This window comes from Simochromis diagramma, unplaced genomic scaffold (assembly GCF_900408965.1).
Source record: "Simochromis diagramma unplaced genomic scaffold, fSimDia1.1 OVJJ01000371.1, whole genome shotgun sequence".
NCBI classification, from domain to species: domain Eukaryota; kingdom Metazoa; phylum Chordata; class Actinopteri; order Cichliformes; family Cichlidae; genus Simochromis; species Simochromis diagramma.
In genome coordinates this window covers 3,445,434-3,465,699 of record NW_024386920.1, presented here as the reverse complement: position 1 = coordinate 3,465,699, position 20,266 = coordinate 3,445,434, and the positions used below count along the sequence as shown (strand labels likewise).

At 40.6% G+C, this 20,266-nt stretch overlaps 1 protein-coding gene across 6 annotated transcripts in view; it reads right to left on the bottom strand.

Annotated features, from left to right (window-relative positions):
* Positions 1 to 20,266, bottom strand: part of wu:fj29h11 (protein NO VEIN) — a 46,786-nt gene that overhangs the window by 14,160 nt on the left and 12,360 nt on the right. For all 6 annotated transcript variants that reach the window (XM_040036713.1, XM_040036714.1, XM_040036711.1 and 3 more), the window contains 20 exons: positions 19,680 to 19,852; positions 17,664 to 17,888; positions 17,462 to 17,571; positions 16,723 to 16,938; positions 14,987 to 15,113; positions 14,652 to 14,871; positions 14,403 to 14,550; positions 13,581 to 13,758; positions 13,271 to 13,448; positions 12,528 to 12,654; positions 12,298 to 12,417; positions 11,603 to 11,753; positions 11,401 to 11,513; positions 10,722 to 10,872; positions 9,535 to 9,783; positions 9,015 to 9,227; positions 4,102 to 4,283; positions 3,799 to 3,982; positions 3,219 to 3,361; positions 1,500 to 1,681 (listed from right to left, as the gene is read on the bottom strand). In XM_040036713.1, the coding sequence (XP_039892647.1) occupies positions 1,500 to 1,681; positions 3,219 to 3,361; positions 3,799 to 3,982; positions 4,102 to 4,283; positions 9,015 to 9,227; positions 9,535 to 9,783; positions 10,722 to 10,872; positions 11,401 to 11,513; positions 11,603 to 11,753; positions 12,298 to 12,417; positions 12,528 to 12,654; positions 13,271 to 13,448; positions 13,581 to 13,758; positions 14,403 to 14,550; positions 14,652 to 14,871; positions 14,987 to 15,113; positions 16,723 to 16,938; positions 17,462 to 17,571; positions 17,664 to 17,888; positions 19,680 to 19,852 (3,390 nt within the window). The remainder of the gene's footprint in view (positions 1 to 1,499; positions 1,682 to 3,218; positions 3,362 to 3,798; positions 3,983 to 4,101; positions 4,284 to 9,014; positions 9,228 to 9,534; positions 9,784 to 10,721; positions 10,873 to 11,400; positions 11,514 to 11,602; positions 11,754 to 12,297; positions 12,418 to 12,527; positions 12,655 to 13,270; positions 13,449 to 13,580; positions 13,759 to 14,402; positions 14,551 to 14,651; positions 14,872 to 14,986; positions 15,114 to 16,722; positions 16,939 to 17,461; positions 17,572 to 17,663; positions 17,889 to 19,679; positions 19,853 to 20,266) is intronic.

Sequence of the window (20,266 nt, the reverse complement as noted above, 5' to 3'; positions counted from 1 at the left end):
TTCGGGAGCCACACCATCTAAAACAGTGCAGTTGATAAGGACTACAAGCATAAACAAAGCTGCTGATAATTCAAACGAAGGAGAAAAAGCAAAAGTAGACACACAGACAGGCACAACGAATAGCTGTAATTTAAAACCTATAGGGTAGTGCTTGGCAGTCAGCCAAAGTCTAAATGATAAATGAGTTTTAACACGCAAAAACAATTTCGGGATCCTTTAATTATTCATTGAAATGTGATGTATAGCAACAGCTGGTACGAAAATCTACACGAGAAATAATTCAGCTGTGTGCTGCTCACTGGCATGAGTTTGGGTGACCTCCTTACCTAAACTGCTCTTGTCTGTTCCCACACAAATATAACAGGAACTCATGAGATGGGACCGCACTAAAAGCACCTAAATCCAGATTACGAATGTTATGCCTGTGTGAGCTCAAGCCCAAACAAAAGCTCGGTGTGTCACTGCTTTTTTCCCTCAGGAAGAAATGATTTTGAACTGCTGGTGCTGGGGAGGTCAGCTCTGTCACCTCACAGCAACAGGTCCAGGGCTCCAATGTATTCTGGGGTCTTTTACACACAGAGGCTATTTAATCCACTTTATATTAAAGACTTCATAACACCATATAAACCCAATGGTGCACTTGACTCTGAGACTGCAGGTTTACTTGTGGATGCTAGAATGCCAGCTCACAGTTTGGATTCAGGAGACAGACCCACTCTCTACTTTTGAGATTAGGTGTAAAACTTTCATTTTTAAAAGTTTATCTTTAAGGCTGATCAGGTGACCCTGAATCCTCCCTTAGTTATGCTGTAATAGGCCTAAGCTGCTGGGGGCTTCCCAGGAGGCCCGACTTTCTTCCATAGTGTGTCTTTTGTCCTGTCTCCCTCCCCTCACCCCCCTTCCTGAGTCTGGTTCTCTTGGAGGTTTCTTCTTGTTAAAGGGAGTTTTTCCTCCCCACTCTCACCAAGTGCTTGCTCATAGGGGGTCATCTAATTGTTAGGCCTTCCTTTGCATTATTGTAGGCTCTTTACTTCACAGTAAAAAGCAAATCTAGGCAAATGTTGATGTGATTTAGAGCTTTATAAATAAAATGAAACTACACTGAATTTCGGTTTCCTCCCACAGTCCAAAGACATGCATGGGGTTAAGTTAACGGGTAATTCTAAGGATAAATGTTGTCTGTCTCTATGCTTTAGCCCTGTGACAGACTGGTGACCTGTCCACGGTGTACTTTCTCTCGCCCTAGATAAGCTCCATTCTCCCCACAACACTGAACTCAATAAGCGGAAGAAAATGGACGGATGGATGCCAAACAATGTCTGCACTCTAACACAGTAATCACTTAATGGCCACAGTAGAAACAATAGGAATTGCCACCTGATGCTGACTAATCCCAAACCCATTAGTCTGACCATTTGTTTCCTGAAATTGGGCAAAATCCACTGGAAAAACATTACACAGGAGGGGGAACATGGTGTGTTTCATGGTGTGATTGTTACCCAGTTTCCCAGTTGGCCTCCAGCAGCTCCAGCAAAGCCATTCTCTGCTGCAACAAGAGGGAGCCAGGCAGTTCTGCTGTGGCCAGAGCGTGAAATTCCTCACACGGGTAGTCGTCGAGTACATAGCCTTCCCCTGGGACTTGGCGCCACGTTGCACTTTCGACTGACCAGGGGCTGGAGGCCTGGTGGAGGAGTATGGCAAAAAAGTAAGCTTTAGCACTGATATCGACATCTCTTTTAAATGTTCAAATCCATCTGAAGTTAAATCGACTGAGGTGTCCTGCATGGGCTTACAGTAGCAAACTGAATGTGTCTTCTCTTAGGTTGTTATCTACTAAAGCCAGAAGAAGAAGAAGGAAATCTGATCATGTCCAAGGAACACTGATCGCTGGCGGCACATACAAAGCCAAAACCAGTTTTTTTTGATTGGTCCAAAACCTGCTCGCTTTAATAATTAGTGTTTACTTTGTTTTGTCAACTTTTATACAGTTACAGTATAAGACACCAACAAACAGTTGTTAAGACTGTTAGATTTATGTGTTTCAGGTTGCCTATAGTTGCAAGTAAAGTAATCATAGACAGTTTTTTTCTGCTAACTTGCTTGACAAATGGCTTAATGAGATAAATCAGTTTTAAAACTACTGTGAATCACTTTTGATTCTGACTGTTCAACTGACAAAAAAACACAAGGTCCAGTTCTGGTTCTGCCAGAGGTTTCTTCCTGTTAAAAGGGAGTTTTTCCTTCCCACTTTTGCCAAAGTGCTTGCTCATAGGGGATCAAATGATCGTTTGTTTTTTCTCTGTATGAATTATTGTAGGCCCTATAATGTAGGGTCTACAATAATACATCTACCTTACAACTACCTTACAATATAAAGCGCCTTGAGGTGACTGTTGGTGTGATTTGGTGCTGTACAAATTAAACTGAATTGAACTTAATTGAATTAGCCGTTTGAGTCAGATAATTTATACATTCACAATCCTACAACAAGTGGGCAAACTCTACTGCTAATAGGCGGCATAACACAACCAACAGCTCTAGAACAGTTACTAAATGGATCTTCTGGAAGGATTTCCTATCATGGCCCTAACCACAGAATGAGCAAAGCCTACTTTTGCTTTAACATAATTAACAATAGCATAAAAAATCCTTAATGTAATGACTTGTTAATAGCATCTGATGCATACAGTGTTTTTAAACAGGAATGATGTTATCACAATTTTCCAGCATTGTATGTAGGTAGTATCAGTCACACCATGACTGATAGTATCATCACAAATCCTCATACTTTCCACTGTAGCTGTGGCTCAGTCTAAAACAGGCGTCAGGAATGTGTGAGCTGCACACCTCCGACTATGCCTGAGTGACATTTCTCAGCAGCCACCTGTTTTTCTTCTTATCCTCAAAGCAGCCATTGATCTTCCTAGTTCTGGTGCGACTCATAATTGTTAGTCTTTTCGTCCTTTAATCACTACCTTACTCATCACGATGACTCACAGATGCAGACATATGATCTGGTCTTCCTCTGGTGTCCATGGAACCACTAAATATTTTGCCCTTACAAAACACATCCATAGCCTTTTATCACCTGTGCTTACATGCAGAGCCATCGTGACCTTTGTCTGATCTTTTTCTGCCAATCTGACTGGATCAGTGCAGCGTGAGCTGTGTGTCATTCTTTTCTAGCTGAGGTAACAGTTCAGGAATATCGTCCTCACCAGTTCTGTAGCAGTGAGTGTTTGTCTTTGTTTGCAGATGATGAGACCATCTTTGATTCCCAGTTTACTGAACAGCTCTCTCCATCCTGCCACATCACCGTCTGTCTGCACATAGCAGGGACTCAGCAAGATCCAATCATAGCCTGGTGAAAGGGAAACACAACAGTCAGCAACACGAAGGTTTACAGAAGGAATATCAACAAAGAAATGCTGAACCTGGTAACTGAAAATGTAACTGATTAAAATGAGTTGTTCAGTCATACAAACAAGGTACCTGTGATGCATGGGCCTTTGTTACTAGAATATTATAAGAATAGTCACAGGAACACTGATATTTAGATTTGGTGGCAAGGCTGCTGCTGTCCCTTTCACACGGCAAGGGGAGCAGCAGCAAGACCCGAGCAGAGAAGAGAGCAGGTATTATTGACAGCAGACTTAATCAGTGTTAATTGATTATGTAGGAAACGTCATGAAAAGGATAATTTGATGTGAAGTTGGGTTGCAAAGTGGCTTGCAGTGTGCCTTACACAACACAAGCTGTTATTCTTTCTTTTAATAAAAGCTGTGGGATTCTCCTTACCAGGCAGCTTCGATGGTAAGTTGACGTTTCCGTACTCTTCAGAGAAATGCACCCTTTCATTGGATGGGCACAGCAGACCCCTGGAGGTGAGGACGGGTACTGCGGTGTCTGAGTACTCCTGGCTAGAGGACGAGTGCTGCTTGATGAAAACCAAGTAACTCACAACCACAGGCGTAGGCTTTGACTTCAATGAAAAGGGTAAATAGAAATAAGAGAAAGAAGAAAGAAAATTCATCCAATTTTTTTTTAAAAAAGATCACTGATCATTTTTTTTTTCTCATATTCATTTACAGTGTTTGTTACCTTCCATTTGTTGTTCCTTATTGTAGGGTAGATGTGCTGCTCCAGCAGCTCTTGAGGCTCTAGCTCATGAACCCCAAGTCTTCTGAGCAGCTCATGAACCTGCTGACTTTCCAAAGGCTCCAAACAGCTCAGCAGGGACGGGTGAACCACACTGACATCCTTGTACAATGCAGCCAGTGGTCCTGTGAGAAGAAAAGTACAGGTTATATCACCAAACTGGTCACAAAAACAAAACCTACTGCATGCTCCTCATTTACTGTAGGGTTATATGTTATATAATAACCACCCTGTTTAAAGTTGAGTTCTTTTGAGTGAACCTTTTCATCAGACTCTAGAAAGTGTCACTCCAGTTCATTTCATTTCATTTCATTTCATTTCACAGACTCGCCCTTCAGAGACTCGCCTGTAACAGATGTGAAGAGAGGCAGAAGACTGCTGTTGTGGCAAAGTGCTAAATGTGGAAGACGTTTTTTTCTGAACAGGCATCTAGTCTCATTTTGTCCTGGATTTGGGAAATACACAATTCTTGGTAAATCTTGAATTACTCATACACTGTCTTAATTTTTAACACAATACTACAATAAAACACAGCAACTACCTTTAAGTAAAAACCTCCAGTGACCTACTTTTCTTCCTTTTAAGGCTTGCATCTGAAGGAACGCTTTCCCACTGATCTCTGCGCTGCTCAATATTTCAGAAGAACACTGTGTTTAACTTCGCTGTCTCTCTAAACCCATCACACTCATCTCTGTTCACCTCGCCTTTGAGCAGAGCCTGAGGTTTATGCTGCACCGAGGCTGATTTAATCTACAATCACTGACCCGAAAAACCAGCTAGAGTAAAGATTTCACTCTGACTTTTATTATTTCCCCATCAACTTTCCAAACATTCTTTATTGAGTCTGTTTCCAGTGACAAAAGCTTTTCATAATTATGAATAGGAGCCTTGCACTCAAAATCATGTTTTTCACTAGCCAAGAATTTGTCAAACTTTATTGTTCTCAAACACCGGTGGCGTGCACTGGTGATTTAGTGCTCTTACATGAAGCAGTCGACCCACAGGAGGCAGATCAATGCCCAAAATCAAAGCCAGCCTTACTGTTAGTCCTCGTGCAAGACCATGCTTCTGGCAGCAAATCCTAAAATCTGAAACCTCACTGGTCACACACTTTCTGTCAGACTTACTACACAAGGCGAATTACTGTCCACAGTGTTCCTATATGCTAATTAACCAACACAGAAGCAGCCAGTTCATTTCAATAACAACCAATGCAATGCATCAAGAGCGGCACAAATTAGCAGGTCAGATGAGGTAAATCTACCAACAGCACAGGTTCAGCTGTGCGACTTCTAATGTGATGCAACTGTTTCTCTCTGGAAACGACACGGCAATTCATACCAAGGAGCAGGAGTGGAAAAATAAACGTTCTGACACGAGTAGCACGAGGGAAATCTTCCTTCAAAAAGTGAGAGGGGCAGCATGAGGTCTTTAAGGCAGGAAAAGTTTATGTTTGGATGAAATATGGGAGCCCAGGTGCAATGGAAGATTTATCCAGAGAAGAACTGCTTTATTAGAAACGACTTCCCTGTATTGACCTGAAATCTGTGTCTAACAGCTGACCTATAGGAAGGAACACGATTGATTATCAGATCCAGTGTACTATCTACTCTTTATATGTTTTTTTGTTGCATTCATTTTTTAATGACTCACGACCAGCTGTGTTCTAGATAAATATGATGGATCTGCCTCCCAAATAAACATCTGGTGCAAAAAAGCTATTTTGTAATATTTTTTGGTCTTAAAACAATGGTGGAATTTTCTATAAACTTGATAAATTGATCCTTGGCAAGCCAGATGTCATTCTTTTAAATGCCCCCCCCCTTCTAAGGAAAGTAAGATATTTGTCTAATCTAAACAATTTTGAAAGACAGACATTGGTGATGCTTATGTGAGCCACAGATTCCAGAGAAACACGACAGCAGCAGAGGGAGAGGGGAACACGAGCACTTTGGCTCCTTAAAGAAACACTAAACCACTTAGACTGCACATCTATTAAAGCCAGCAAGCTGCAGCGGCGGGATGCTTACATCAAAGTGTGAAAATCCATTATTCATGCTCGCCATTCTAAACGTCTGCTTTGGGTACCATTTTCAAATACGATGACGCACAACACAACACCGGTGCCGTTCCTCAATGCTTGTGCGAGCGTGCTCCGACCTGAGTGGCTACATGCCTGCTTATTCTTGGAAAGAGGTCAACTTCATCTGCAGACTGTACAAGTTTGTCATACACCTACTTGGCTAACCTGCATGTCTGAGTCTGCTGACTTTGAAAACAGAAGACAAAGCTACTGACGCAGATCCTTTTAACCTTTTCGAGAGCTCAGAGTCTTTCCCCCTATGCCATTTCTATATCTACTCAGACATTAAAAAAGAAAGTTTGAATGTGTTCTGTAGTCTGTTACCGTGTCTGTTTACTTAAGTGCCTTGATTCAAATGTACCAGGTAATGCACTGTGCTATTTTTTACTCAGTTTATGAAGCTCCACAACAATTTCCAGCTTTGCAAGGATTTCCTGGCTGAGGTTTGTGAGCACAGATGGAGAGTGTTACATGTGCACTTCTCACCATCAGCAAGGTGATACTTATTTATCCGTTTTTGTTTCTCCTACATCAGTTTGTTACATTTTTAGAAAATGAAAACCTGTGAAAGCGTACTGTTCTATATTCTCACTGCTTTCCTTTCTCCATCTCTACTGCTGGTTCACTGTTTTTTGTTTTGTTTTTTTCACGCTTGTTTTAGCAAAGTGCAATCATCACATGCGTATCTATAAATTCTCTGCAGGTGCAGAGCAATTATCTGCACCAAAGCAGCAAAAACACAGAGACATTGCTGCTGACTCTTTCACAATTCTTCTTTAATTCTACATGCAGCTGTACACTGTATGCTGGGCCTGTCTTTTTATCACAATACTGCAGCTATTCATCTGTTAAGAAACAGTATTAAAATATGCAGTAGTTTTAATTTTACTTATGTATGTAAAACACAAGCTGATGTGGCCATTGTGAGGTTGCCTATTTCTTTGTGGATTATACTTTTAAAGCCTTTTACTCTTCACATTGGTTTTAGGAGCCAGAAGTTGCCATATTTGGATATGAGTGTGCAAGGCTAAGTTCTCAGCTAATGTTAGCAAATTTGTTTAGCAACCATTGAAAGAAAAAAACAAGCTAGGTATACAGCTAGGAACTAAAGGCGCTTGTCCTTGTGTCAGTACCATAATAGCTTCCACTTTTTTACTCACTCCATATTTCAAGCTGAAGCTGTTAGTATTTGGTCAGTGCAATGTATTTTTTTTTTGTATAGTCAAAGATATCGTATTTAGAACAGCGCTTGGAGTGATAAGCTATCAGCTAACAGGCTAATTTAACAAGTGCACAGAGACACATATTTGCAAATTATAGCAAAGTAACAGTACATGAAATAAACAGCTCCACACACTGCAGAACTCACATTTCCTTATTTATTGCCTCTAGTAGTGTATGATGTTCAAGCACATCGTGTAAGAATCGTTTAACCTTTTCTATATTAAAAAATAATCACCCCCGCACAGTTGTTAGAGGGGCTGAAATTAACTTTTAAGAAAACAAGTGCTATTTTTACTTGCCTGTAAAAATGCCTGCCTGTTTTTTTATGCTAAAAGTAGAAAATGGAATGCCTTGTAGGGGTGGGTTTTTATAATCGATTCATCGATTAAAATCGATTCTGGCTTGGATAATGTAAAATCGATTCATTAAAATCCTGAATCGATTTTTTAATATAAATTTATTTTGTCCGAAATGCCAGAATCTCTGGTGACATCTCACAAAATTTCAAGAACCACCAAACAGTAAATGAGAGCAGGTACAGGGATTCTGCACATAGACTTAAACACACAGCGCGACTCGCGGATCAGAATCAGTTAGATGTCGCCTTTCTCACAGTCGGGGCTGAAAGCCGACAGCTCGCTGATCCGGGTCCGCGCTTTGTGTTCACGCCCTTTATGCGCTGATTCTAAAGCTGTTAGTTTTATCTCTCTCCAAACAATATTGACCGAACCAGCAGCAAAAGAAGATCCAAACGCTTCACATAAACATCGTCATGAATTCACTCTTTTACTGTTTTGTTTCCATTGCGATGCGCAGCTCTCTCTCTCTCCCTCTCTCCCCCCCCCCCCCTCTCTCTCGAACAGTTTCGCTTTCTTCATTATTCGCTTGCTTGTTACGCACCAGTCTACTGTTGCTTACAGCGCTGTCGGCCGCTGTTTTTTTCCCTTTTACATTCTTCCGAAAAGAAAACCTCATTTCTGCTGTTCAATACTGAACAAATTGAAACTTTTTAAAATTATTCAAAATGCAAAATGCTTAGCCGTGTCTCTAATAAAACCGCTGTAACGTCAGAGGTAATGTTCATTAATTAATGGTTTTCTTTTGTTTTTGATGTACTGCAGAATATTTTTATAAAATCCCAGACCAGGAAAACCACCTTCATGTTTTTCTGTGTTTTATCTTCAGCTACTTTGACACAAAGGCATCTGCTGTGATGCTCACACCTTGGATAAAGTCTTGCGAGTGTCAGCTTCCTTTTTATAGATACAAAAATATGTAAATGTTCTGATCTGAATTCTGCTTTGGAGCAGCCTCTAGTGGCCATTGGAGGAAGTGAAGCTGTTTGGACTTCTGCAAGCTTCACTTTTCAGCCCCAAACTTTAGGCTTTTCCTATTCTATTCTTTGACTTAAAGCAAGGCAAAGTTATTTCAGAAGGACACACATAATCAAGATATCGGTTTGCAATTTAATCACCGATCACATTTCACAGATCAAGCCTCTTAGCCACTACATACTGCCACTAATAGAGTTATGAAGTCAGAGTATTACCTGTCTGTGCTTGAGCTTTCTTTTTCTTGGTCTTGCTCTCTTCCATTGGAAAGAACACTCCTTCCACACTTAGTGCCACCGCACGTCCGTCAGCTAGAGGGATTATGGGTAGCTCTCTGAGCGTCTGCAGGATGGAATCTGCCTCTCCGTATCCATGCTCCAGAGCTCGGAAGTTACAAACCAGCAGCCTGGCCAGCTGATGTAGACCTGCATCTGAAAGTAACACAATTCAATTCAATTCAATTCAATTCAATTCAATTTTATTCATATAGCGCCAAATCACAACAAAAGTCGCCTCAAGGCGCTTCATAGATACAGAGAAAAACCCAACAATCATATGACTCAGTCTGGTGTTCAGATTTGCCATTGGATAGGCAGAGAAAACATCAGTTTGTTTCTACTGAATGAAAAAGAAATAAAATGGAATATTTTAAAGTTTAGCCATTTATTATAATGACAATATAACTATGCAGCATCATATTGCCCTCACTGTGAGATGCCAGGGTTGCTCTGCACACACCTGAATGGATACCTCCCACTGTCATCAGCTCCTTGGCCATGGCTGTGGTTACTATGGTAACATCCGTTCCCCGCAGGTATCGGACTCCCAGGTGAGTGAGCAGGGAGGTGGGCGGTGCAGGGCTTAGATCCGGATGCAGATAGGACAGAGACAGATGCTTTTCCAGCTCACCTCCACCAATCACTTCCCGTATCACAGGGTCCTGACAGACGGCCACCTGGGAGGGCAGCTTGTACACAATCTTACCATCTGAGAGAGAAAGCAGAGGAATGTTTACAGTGTTACAGTGAAGAAATAATCTTTCATATTTCTTTGACATGCTCCTGTTTCTGCTCTGGTCTAACCCCAGCTCAACTTGTTTGGTTTTTCGTTTTTACCTTTACCTGAGCTGGTTAAACTTGTAGTTGACTCAATGGAAATATCCTCTGGCTCACTCAACATTTTACCTGCATGTTTAAAACTGGTTTACCTGTGTCTGTGTCTCTGTATGCGAACTGTAATCAGTGCTTCACTGGTCTCTAGTCAAGTCCTTGCTTATTCTAAGAATGCTGTCATCTTCCACTTTTAAAAAAAGCCAACCTTGAATCTTTTCTTCTTAGCACTTACACATTAATCTCCAGTTTATTATTTCTTGCAAATATTTTATAAAAGCTTGTAGCTAACGAGCTGACAGATGTTCTGGATAAATGCAGTATTGGGGTGATCCAGTCTGGCTTTTGCATTGTTCATCTTACTAAAACAGCTCCTCTTTAAAGTGACACTTTGACGTAAACTCGTAAAAAACTAAACTCTGACCACCAGGTTTTGTCGATAGCCTGAGATACTGGGTTCGGGCTGGTATCGGGCTCCGCTTTGGTTGATTGATTCTCCTCATATCTGCCTGAATGATCCTTTTCTGTGTCCTGTTCCACTTCTCTTGCCTACAGTGTGCAGCAGGGTTCCATTTTGGGGACCTTATTGTTTATGTTAGATCTTCTCCCTCTTTAGGACACTCTGAGGTTATTTCTTGTTCCTTTTGACTCAGCTTTAACTTTAAATGAAGTGAAATCTTTGGTTCATTTGAGCTTTTTTCATTCAAGAAATATTCCCAAATTGAGTTAATCTGTATCACACTCTGCATTAGAAATTGTTGGTCTTGCTTTCATTTTTCACATCTAGTTTTAGTTTTTAGTTTAGTTTTATAATACCTGAACTGAGAGTAGGCAGGAAGGATTTGCCCTTGAGCAGCTGAATGATCTGCCCGGCAACAGGCTTGAAGAAGTCCAAAACCTCGTCAGACAGGGGGATAAACTGAAGGAACTGGCACAGGCCCTTCAGTCCCTTGAACTCTGGGTGATTCTGGAACAATGAGAAGATGGAATATGACATAAAAGAAAAAGCTCTCTTCAGACGGAGACACAACCAAGATCTAATATTAGCCTAATAATACTTTATGTTCTAGACTTTTTCTTTAGTTACCTCAGCTACAATAAGAACCAAGCCTTTATTGGAAATAGACAGACCTGTAATTTCCTGCTACATACCAAATCTGCATATTATCAGATTTCATAAACTTCAGTGCTCAGAATTTATTTTACACAGTAATGTATCAAATATGCAGTTTTAACGCTCTCTTCTAATAGAATGATTTAATGTATCTGCCAATAATTTCTGGTTAGTATGACTGAGCAAATTTTCAAATTTTATCCTCCTGCCCAGATATGTCACAGTAAACGATCCTTAAATCATATTTTCTAAATCAACTTGCATATTAGTTTCGAATGATTTCATACTGCAACATAATGTGCATACACATTTCATACACATGTATCATATAATATTGCACTTTCTTGGTTATTGTTCTCTATTCCTGCAGCTATGTCTTACAGTGAAGACATCCATGGCCTGGAGGAAGAGCTGTGCTATTTCAGACCGGAGCCACTGGTTCCAGGAGCTGTCTCTGTCAACATCTTCACGAGAAGAAGGGATGTCAAAATCACCTAAACAAGAAACAGACATCAGTTATTGACTGCACTTGTTCTTCACCCAACGGCGCCCGTGAATAAACTGCTCTCATCTCCACTCTCACCCTGGATGATAAAACGGAAGCCAAAACTGCGAAGGGGCAGGTAAGCAAACACGGGCTGCTTCTGAGGCTGGCACACAATGTTACTTCCTGTGGAGTCGCTGCCAAGCTGGAAAGCCAGAGCGAGCTCGGTCGACTCTACATCCTCTTTGATCTGAAGGAGGCACAAATCAATGTCACAACAGAGCCAACAACTTGCTAACAGGCTGACTTCTTGCACAAATGGGTTTGCAAAAAGTGAGGCCACTGGAAAAAAAGAGAAGAAAATCAAGAGCACAGCGTGTCTCAAATAGCCTCTGTCACTCAGCTTTGCTCATTCTCTTACATAACCTAACTGCAGGTAACAGGACGCTGCCTCTGGGAAATAAAAGAAGGAAAACAGCTGAAGGAGTAAGAGCAGGTATTACTGAACCCTTTCAGCCTGACAGATCATTAAAATCAGCTCGGTGGTGTTTGAAAATACTATCCAGTGAATAAGTTTTCATAAAGTCTGATGGAAACCCGAGAAAAGACATTTGAGGAGCAGAACGATCAACACTCATATTTACAGGAGTACATCAGAGAAATGCAAATCCACAGCAGATTTTATTTATGCCCAGGAGGGATGGAATATAGGAACAGATGGTTAGCTGTTGTTCTGAAATCCAAATATGATATGTGCGCCTGAAAAGTTGTGGGAGTTAGCTTGTGTGCATCACCTTCTTGGGCTTCAGTGTGGTTTTGACCACTAGCCAGCGCTCGGTACCCTCCGAGTGTTCCACCTCGAGCACATTGTGATTGAGATCTTTACGAGTCATCGTCATGAAACGCTTCTCACTCTGCACATAGACACAATAAATACAGTAGCAACAAGGTCTTTTATTTCTAATCAATTTAGGTGGGTTTATGTGCAAAAACACACATGTGCAAGCGCTTGTTGTTGACTTACCTGATTGTAGATGGTGATGGAGCGTAGTCGATGCAGGAAGAGCAGCAGCGAAGGGTGCACGTCATGAAACAGGTTCCTGGTCTGATGGCTCTCAGTCCGGAGAGGAAGGCTGATCTTAGTGGTCCAGCTGAAAAGAGAAGAAGACAAAAAATTAGACCATGGGTCTAATGTGAGCAGCAGACGGCTAATAAAGTTAAACAGATGTTTTGGCTTCCCCATAACCAAACTAAATTACCCGTATTATAACAATAAACAAGGAATACAACTATTTATACTAGAGTGGGGACATAAACAAAGAGGGTCAGACTCTGACGCAGGGCAAATTATCGTGAGACCACGCTTGCAAAAAGCAGAGGAACGTTTAGCAGCTGACCTACAAACAATGTGCCAATTTATGCACACAGACACAGTCAGCGTTTCAGCGATCCACTGAGAGCCCCACAGATTACAGGGCAACAAATGAGCAGACCTGACCAAGAAGCTGACAATGCAGATGCCGTTTGTTACTTTGGATCTCACAAACATGAAGTATATAGGGAGAGGACTGTAAAGATGGGTTTTAGCTGCACTCTGTAGTGTAGTTTATCACAACTGTGTAATATTGAACTCCAAAGTTAAAATAAGAGGTTTGTTTTTAGAAACAGCTCCAAGAAAGGCACTGGTGTAAATACTGAAACTGGTAACAGATCAATTCAATTTAGCTGATCGACTCTCAGGGTACTGGGATCAATAAGTCATCTGACCTGTGCTGATTTATGTCCCTCAGTTGTGGATCCAGAGGCCTCGTATCTTCAGTCCAGTGGGGGAGGATGTATCCCATGGGGCCACAGTTCTTGTCAAAGTGCAAGTGGAAGCCATTGGAATGAATCTCAGGACAGTCTGTGACCTTAAACACTGACTTGAAGCCAATGCCCTTCTGTCCTGTACGAAGTAAAACAGGCGAACGTCATTTGTCTATGTGGTTTTAAGTTCTCCAACACTACACACAAAAAATTTAAATTCCTTTACACAGTTGTAATGGTGGAAGAACGAAAGAGGGCCAAATGCAGTTACCAATGTATCCATATTTGTGTTTTCCCTTAGTGCTGCGGCCTACATCACAAATAGCCCGAATGTTCTTCTCCTGGAAGCCGGTTTCATTGTTGAGGACAGTGATACAGTCTCGCTCCACCATAAAAGCGAGCGCTGGAACAACACCGGGCTCTGCCGGGTAACTGTTGTCGTCGGCATTCTGAAAGAAAGGAAAACAAAGAGTTCGGAGGAAATTGGACAAAATTCAAATCAAAATACTAAAGCAAAGAAGTTTCCTTTCATAGAATTTTAGACCCACAATCAAACTGCTGTTTTTTGTTTTACAGATCTTTGAAAACTATTTTTATCCTTCCTGATTTCTTATTTTTTCTTATTTGTCACACCGGCCACGTTTCGGTTCATCAGACAATTTTTAAGATCCACCAAATTTACCCACTCTTAACAGTATTGCTTTAATTTCCAAACATTAAGCTCATGTCAAAGCATCTCAATCGGATTTAACTCAGGACTTTAACTAGGCAACGCTAAAACCTTCATTTTGGCCTTTTTTTAGCCAATCAGAGGTGGACTTGCAGGTGTGTTTCAGATGATTTCCATACTGTATTACCCAAGTGCGACAAGACAAGTGAGGCCTGCACTTCTTTAGAAGTTGTTCTGGGTTTTTATGATCTATAATCTTGATTTAAAAACTGCATATTGTATTAACTCGGGTTATCTTCATATAATCTTAAAATACGTTTGATGATAAAAATGAAACCTGAAAGTGTGACAAATATAAAAAATCTAAGAAATCAGGATGGAGAAACTTCTGGAAGCTTCTGATAAACATGTTCAGATTTCTACCTGAATGAGCTCCAGGACGAAGTGTGTGTCCTTGCTGTAGAGTTCAGTGGAGAGGCGGTCTAAGCTGCGGCCCAGTCGCTCCTGGTGGACCTGCATCAGTTTCTGGCCTTCAGCTGTCAGTTTCACCCCGATGCCAAACTCACTTTTCCTGTCAGAGAGAAAGAGGAGACCAAAAAAGAGTGACAAAGCAGCCACAACCAAATCATGACACTTAAACGGACAGAGCAGTTATGGATAAAGGTGACAAACCTGATGTCTTCAATGACGGCTCTCTGGATTGTGTCCTCGGACTCACAGCTGTCACCCTCCTTTTCATCTCCGTCAGACATTTTGAGCTGTTCCTCGCCCTGGCCTCCTTCAGCGTCGCTGCTGACGTCTGATATCTCTCCGTTAGGCACCGAGGCCAACTCATACAGCTGCTCTTCATCCTCTTCCTCCTCCTCAGCCTCTATGTCTTGCTCATCGTTGACTTAAAGAACACATTTGGTAAAAGATGTCAAAAATGGAAGCAGATTATAATTTGTCACAGTATGAAAACAGTAATAAAGTTCAAAATCCTGCAGTGGAGAGCCACTTTCAATCACCTTGGTGTGGGCTGTGGTACAGCTGGGAGGATTCAAAGCTGTTGTCCATGATGTTATCCTCAAGAAAGTCATCTTCACTCATGTTGAGAGCTGACAGACTGCTGCACTCAGAATCTGTCAAATTAGACTGAAGACATAAGAAAGGTGAGAAGAATACGTTAATAACAGAAATATGCTGCTGAGCAACAGTGTGCAACATTACAACTAGTAGACAACATTGTTGAGCATTTCTTCACATTTCTGTATTTTTACTGCTTTGTACTTTCCACACAATTCAAATAATTAATTAATAAATTTACTGTGCTGTCACTGACCAATCAATCTGATCAATGTGACTTAATGGCACCTCATTGGTTACTGCTGTTTCCTCACAGCAAAATGGATCTGTGAGGAGCTCCACATTTTTATACTGCATGATTCAAAGTTCAAAATAATCCTTAGTAATTTAATAGTGGGCCTTTGTGTAGCCGTCCAGTTAATCCACTGTCTGAAACAAGCTGATTTCCCTTTAATTGTACATTTTCTTATTACCCTCTGCAGAATTTTAATAAAACCACCAGGAGGCTGCTCACGTGCAAACAGCCAGAGTTGCGTGCCTAAAATGACTTGCATCAGGAATATCACTGAAATCTACGAACAAGTATTTGGGCCGTGTTAAGAAAAAAAATTATTATCGACCTTTTTGAGAATAAGGTCGAAATTGTATTTCGAAAAAACAAAAAGGTAGAAATGTGGAGATTACAGTTGTTGTCTCAAAACAAACTGCCACAGCTGCCCTGGGAGTGAAATCAAACTTCAGAATCGTTTTCAGTAACAAGGAAGGAAATGATTTCTCTTCAGAACGTAAACATATTGTGTGATGAGAATAAGGATGCAGAAAAACAGAAAAACACACGAATGTGGGAGAGTGGATTTGTACAAAATGAACAGCCTGGTAATGGACAGATGCAGTTATGATAGTTATGGATATGCAACCAAGACGATGTATGTTGTATCACAAGTTGGCTGATCAGTTTGTTTAACAGTGCATTTTGTAGAGGGTTATATGTAGATGCAGTTATCTCCACATTTCAACCTTTTTCTCTAAATACATTTTAGTGTTTAATCTGGAATTTCAAATTCATTTTGAAAATGATTAACAATATATTTTTTTCTTGATGTGACTCTGTCCTAGAAATCATACAAGAGTCAAGAGTGGAGAAAAAATGTCTAGAAATCCAGGTTTTTGGCTCACGGGACCTATTTTATATACATTCTATTCAAACGTTAGCTATCCAGCAGTTTACATCTGCCCTTTAAGAAGTCTCTGATGCAGAAGAAAATATAGATATCTCCTATATCTAGTGATAATAAGTCTCAATTCTGAACCTCAAGAGTTCCTTTTGCGCAGTAAAAATGTTTAAACAATGCTGCTTTGTCGTGGCAGCAGGGCTTTGGCATCATACCCTTAAAAAAAGCAGACTTTCCACTAGAACCAGTTCTTATATGTTGCTTTTTTCCCCCTTTTTTGTGTTTTTCTCTTACTATTACTGCTTACTTTACAACTCGGCTATCATATACCGCATGCCATTTTTTATGTTATTTGAGCAGCAGTGAGATTCCAGTATACTCTAAATACATAGTCCATAACTTTGTGGATTGATGTTGTGCTGATATATGTCACTGACAAAAAGGACTCTTCAATTCCAGTGTAATATATAAGCTACATTTATAGATTCCCTCGCTTGTGTTCTGACCTTGGCTTGGTCCACAGGTGCTGAGTATGTGTTACAGCTCTGGCTTTGAGGTGGGTTCAGCTTTTTCTCGTAGTCTTTGATCCAGTCTGGGATGCCTAGAAGGATGCCCAAACGATGCAGACAGTTCATGTACCTCGGCTCCGACTGAGCCACGGTCATCAGGACCCGTTTAGATTTGGCCTGGCCCAGGACACGGGAGAAGGGCTCCAAAAACACCTGGAAGAACATAAATGCCAGAATTTTAAATGCACATGACCGTGATGTTTGATTACACATATTTATTATGTACATTGTATTGTACAAATTGTTGCAAAGCAAAAAGAGACAAGATGTTGCAGACAACTTGAGAGAGCTTTATATCTGAGATGTCCAACAAGCCATCTAAGTCTGTGGTTGGCATGACAACTGAATAACAGCCTCCTCTTCAGCGATTTAGCTGAACAAACTAAATTCAGAGGCTAAAGCTGCCCACTCATGTGTTCCAGGACACACTGAAATGTTGTCGCATGTTCCCTTTTTGTTGGTTGAAAGCTGTTTACTGGAATCATCAACACATAGTGCCAGCATCGATGTCCAATAACACTAAATATGATCAAGGGTTTATGTTGTGCCAAAGAGCACAAACTAATCAAAACATCAACTAGATTTCAGTTGGATATAAATATATAACATATCAGATCTTGAATTTCTAGCCTTCTGCAGAAGACATGAGATGCATTTTTCAGCATCCACTCCTGACCTGCAGCAGAAGAGCCTGACAGGTTCTGGTGGGGATTCGTGTGAGACACTCCAGGAGGAACTTGGCAACTTTGTCGTAACATGACACATCCTCCTCAGCCATGGACAAATCTAAACGACACAAATTCTGTTAGTCCAGTTGTGCTTTACTCTTTTCTATGGAGCAAAATGATTTTCCATCATCTATCCTGTTTAATACCTACCTTCTTTAGCCACAGCTGCTGCCAGAGAGCTTTGCATGTGGTTGCTCAGGAGGGCTATGGGAGCATTAACTATTCCGTCAGCTACCACCATGGACACAAGGTGGCCAGCTGTGCCCACAGGATCGAGGGCCGTAGTGGCACTAGAGAAGTGCTTGTCTCCTGTGTCTGTGGTGACCCTAAACAGCACACCGGGGGTGACCTCTAATGCTGCTAGGCCCGTATTACCTGTGCAGTAAGTAAAACATGAAATCACCCATTAGTTGTTGATGCCTTTGTATTGCTGCTAATTGCTCAAGAGGACACATCAAATTTAATTATCAAAGCCTGGATACCCAAATGATGCAGACAGCTTATGTGTCTCGGTATGGAAGAAGATTACGGCAACTAGGAAAAATACAAGTGGGCACGTCTTCTTTTTCTTTTCCGCAATCAACTTCTGTTGTTTTTAATTCAAATTCTGAATTATTTTTTTCTCAGAATTCTGACTTTAATCTGCGAATTCTGAAATATTTTTTTGTTTGAAATTCAGCTTTTATTCAACTTATATATTTTTTTCATTCAACTTCTCTTCTGTGTTTTTCAACTTCTGTTGTTTTTATTCAGCTTCTGTTTTTTTTAAATTCAACTCATCCCATTTTCATTCAAATTCTGAAATGAAAACATCATGAAAAGATGATGTAATCAAATTAGTACTCAGTTATCTAAAATTTGCTTTAGAGGTTGCTGGCTTTTTTAACTGTTCCAACACTAAACAATAAAAGAGACACTAGATTCTATATGTCTTAAGAAATGTGATTTAGTTAACTAAAAATAACTGCGAACTAAAACTAGAAAAGCATTTTTATTAACTAAAATAAAACAAAGTAGCAAAGTAACTAACAGTAATGGTTTTTGCAAAGTCCTTGTTAATTTGGTAAATACTTTATCACAGCTCTTCCGATGAGGCTGTAACGGACGTGCTTATTGAGACTTTGGATGTCTGAATGAATGTGAGTCAATTGCTTTCATAATGTTCTGTGTTTTTATTCTAATATCCATACTGATCTCTGGCATTTATTCTCCATATAATAACACTACAAATGTCTAATAAAAATTAACAACTGACTAAACTACAATTAAACATCTTCAAAAGCTAAAGTGGAAAAACCAAACCAAAAGGTGAAAGGATAAATGTTTCTCTGTGCAATGTGAGACACAGTGGTGATCATCCTTTCCTTTAATGTTAAAACTTTGAATATGCAAACTAAGGCCTTCAACAAATAAGGTTATATTTATCTTAGTAAGAGCTTGCAGGAGCTCAAAGTGCAGGACCCAACTGCAGCACAGCCGTAAAAGTGGGAGCAGCTGTGTGTGGCACTGCTGCAGTTTTCAGCTACACTTGTTGTTGCAGTCACAGCAGTGCTCACTCTGTGTCTTCCACATTTATTTTAAAGTATATAACTTAATCTAATCATCTGTTTATTTTACAGTGTGTAGTCATGTTTATGTTGAAATGAGTGCACTGGTACGGTTAGTTACGTCTCACCTTGTATCGACTGCCCTCTTGTGGACTTAATGTGATAATCAAACATGATTTCTACACACGTTTGGCACTTTTTGACAGCAGAAACAAACATTTTTTATTTATATCTTTAAACAAGGCTTTGTTTGTGCATAATTAGCTGAACTGAATGGCAGAAGGTAAAAATAATGCACTCTATATTACCAAGGATTCATTCTGGATTCAGTCTACACATATACCGTATCACTGAACGACGTACCGTACCGTAACTCATTTTACACCGTTCACTGGTTTATGGGAAATGGGACACCTTGTATAAGGTTAAGTTACATTTAAGCACTCAAAGTGCTTTCTACAATATGCCTAAGTTAGCTGACTCAGGAATACGGTATGCTGTAGCTCAGCAAGTATGACCTGCTATATCTCCTGAGCTACAGCCACCCCATACATCACATTTAGTTGAGTTTAAAAAGTCTAAAAATGGTCATGTTCAAAGCAATATGCCTCGTGCCTACCTGCATTTTTTTCAATGAATTCCTTGAGGGAGCCGTGAAGGGGTTTAAAGATCAGCTCCCACTGGCTCCACTCACTTAAATCCTCCAGCAGAGGGCAGGAGAGCAAGCTGGCCAGGGCCTGGTCCTTGGACATTTCACCAAGCCGACCCACTGACTCAAATCCACCTTCAGCACTGTTCATGGATGTGAAAGACAGAAGGATAAAGGCAACTGACATGAAAACTGGACCTGTGAAATGATGGGGAGTTTATCTTTAAGTCATTCATCCTCCCATAAGGTTTTCTCATTTTAAAGGGGACCTAGCATGCTCACTTCCAGCTCTACATATTTATTGTTGGACTCTACATGTCCAGGCAGAGCGGCTTTGTTTGATTCAGAGTTCATAGCAATCCTTATTTATCTTAAAACTAAGTCTTGGTACAGTGTGTCTGAATCAAGCCATTTCACCATGTCTCCATTTAAGGCTGCTGTCCCTATTAGCTAACCTCTTCTAATTAGCTTCTCCTCACAAACAGAAGGTTTGAACAGCAGGTGGGTGGAGCCTCTCACTGACACACCGTGCCAGAAGTAAAAAAACAAACAAAGCC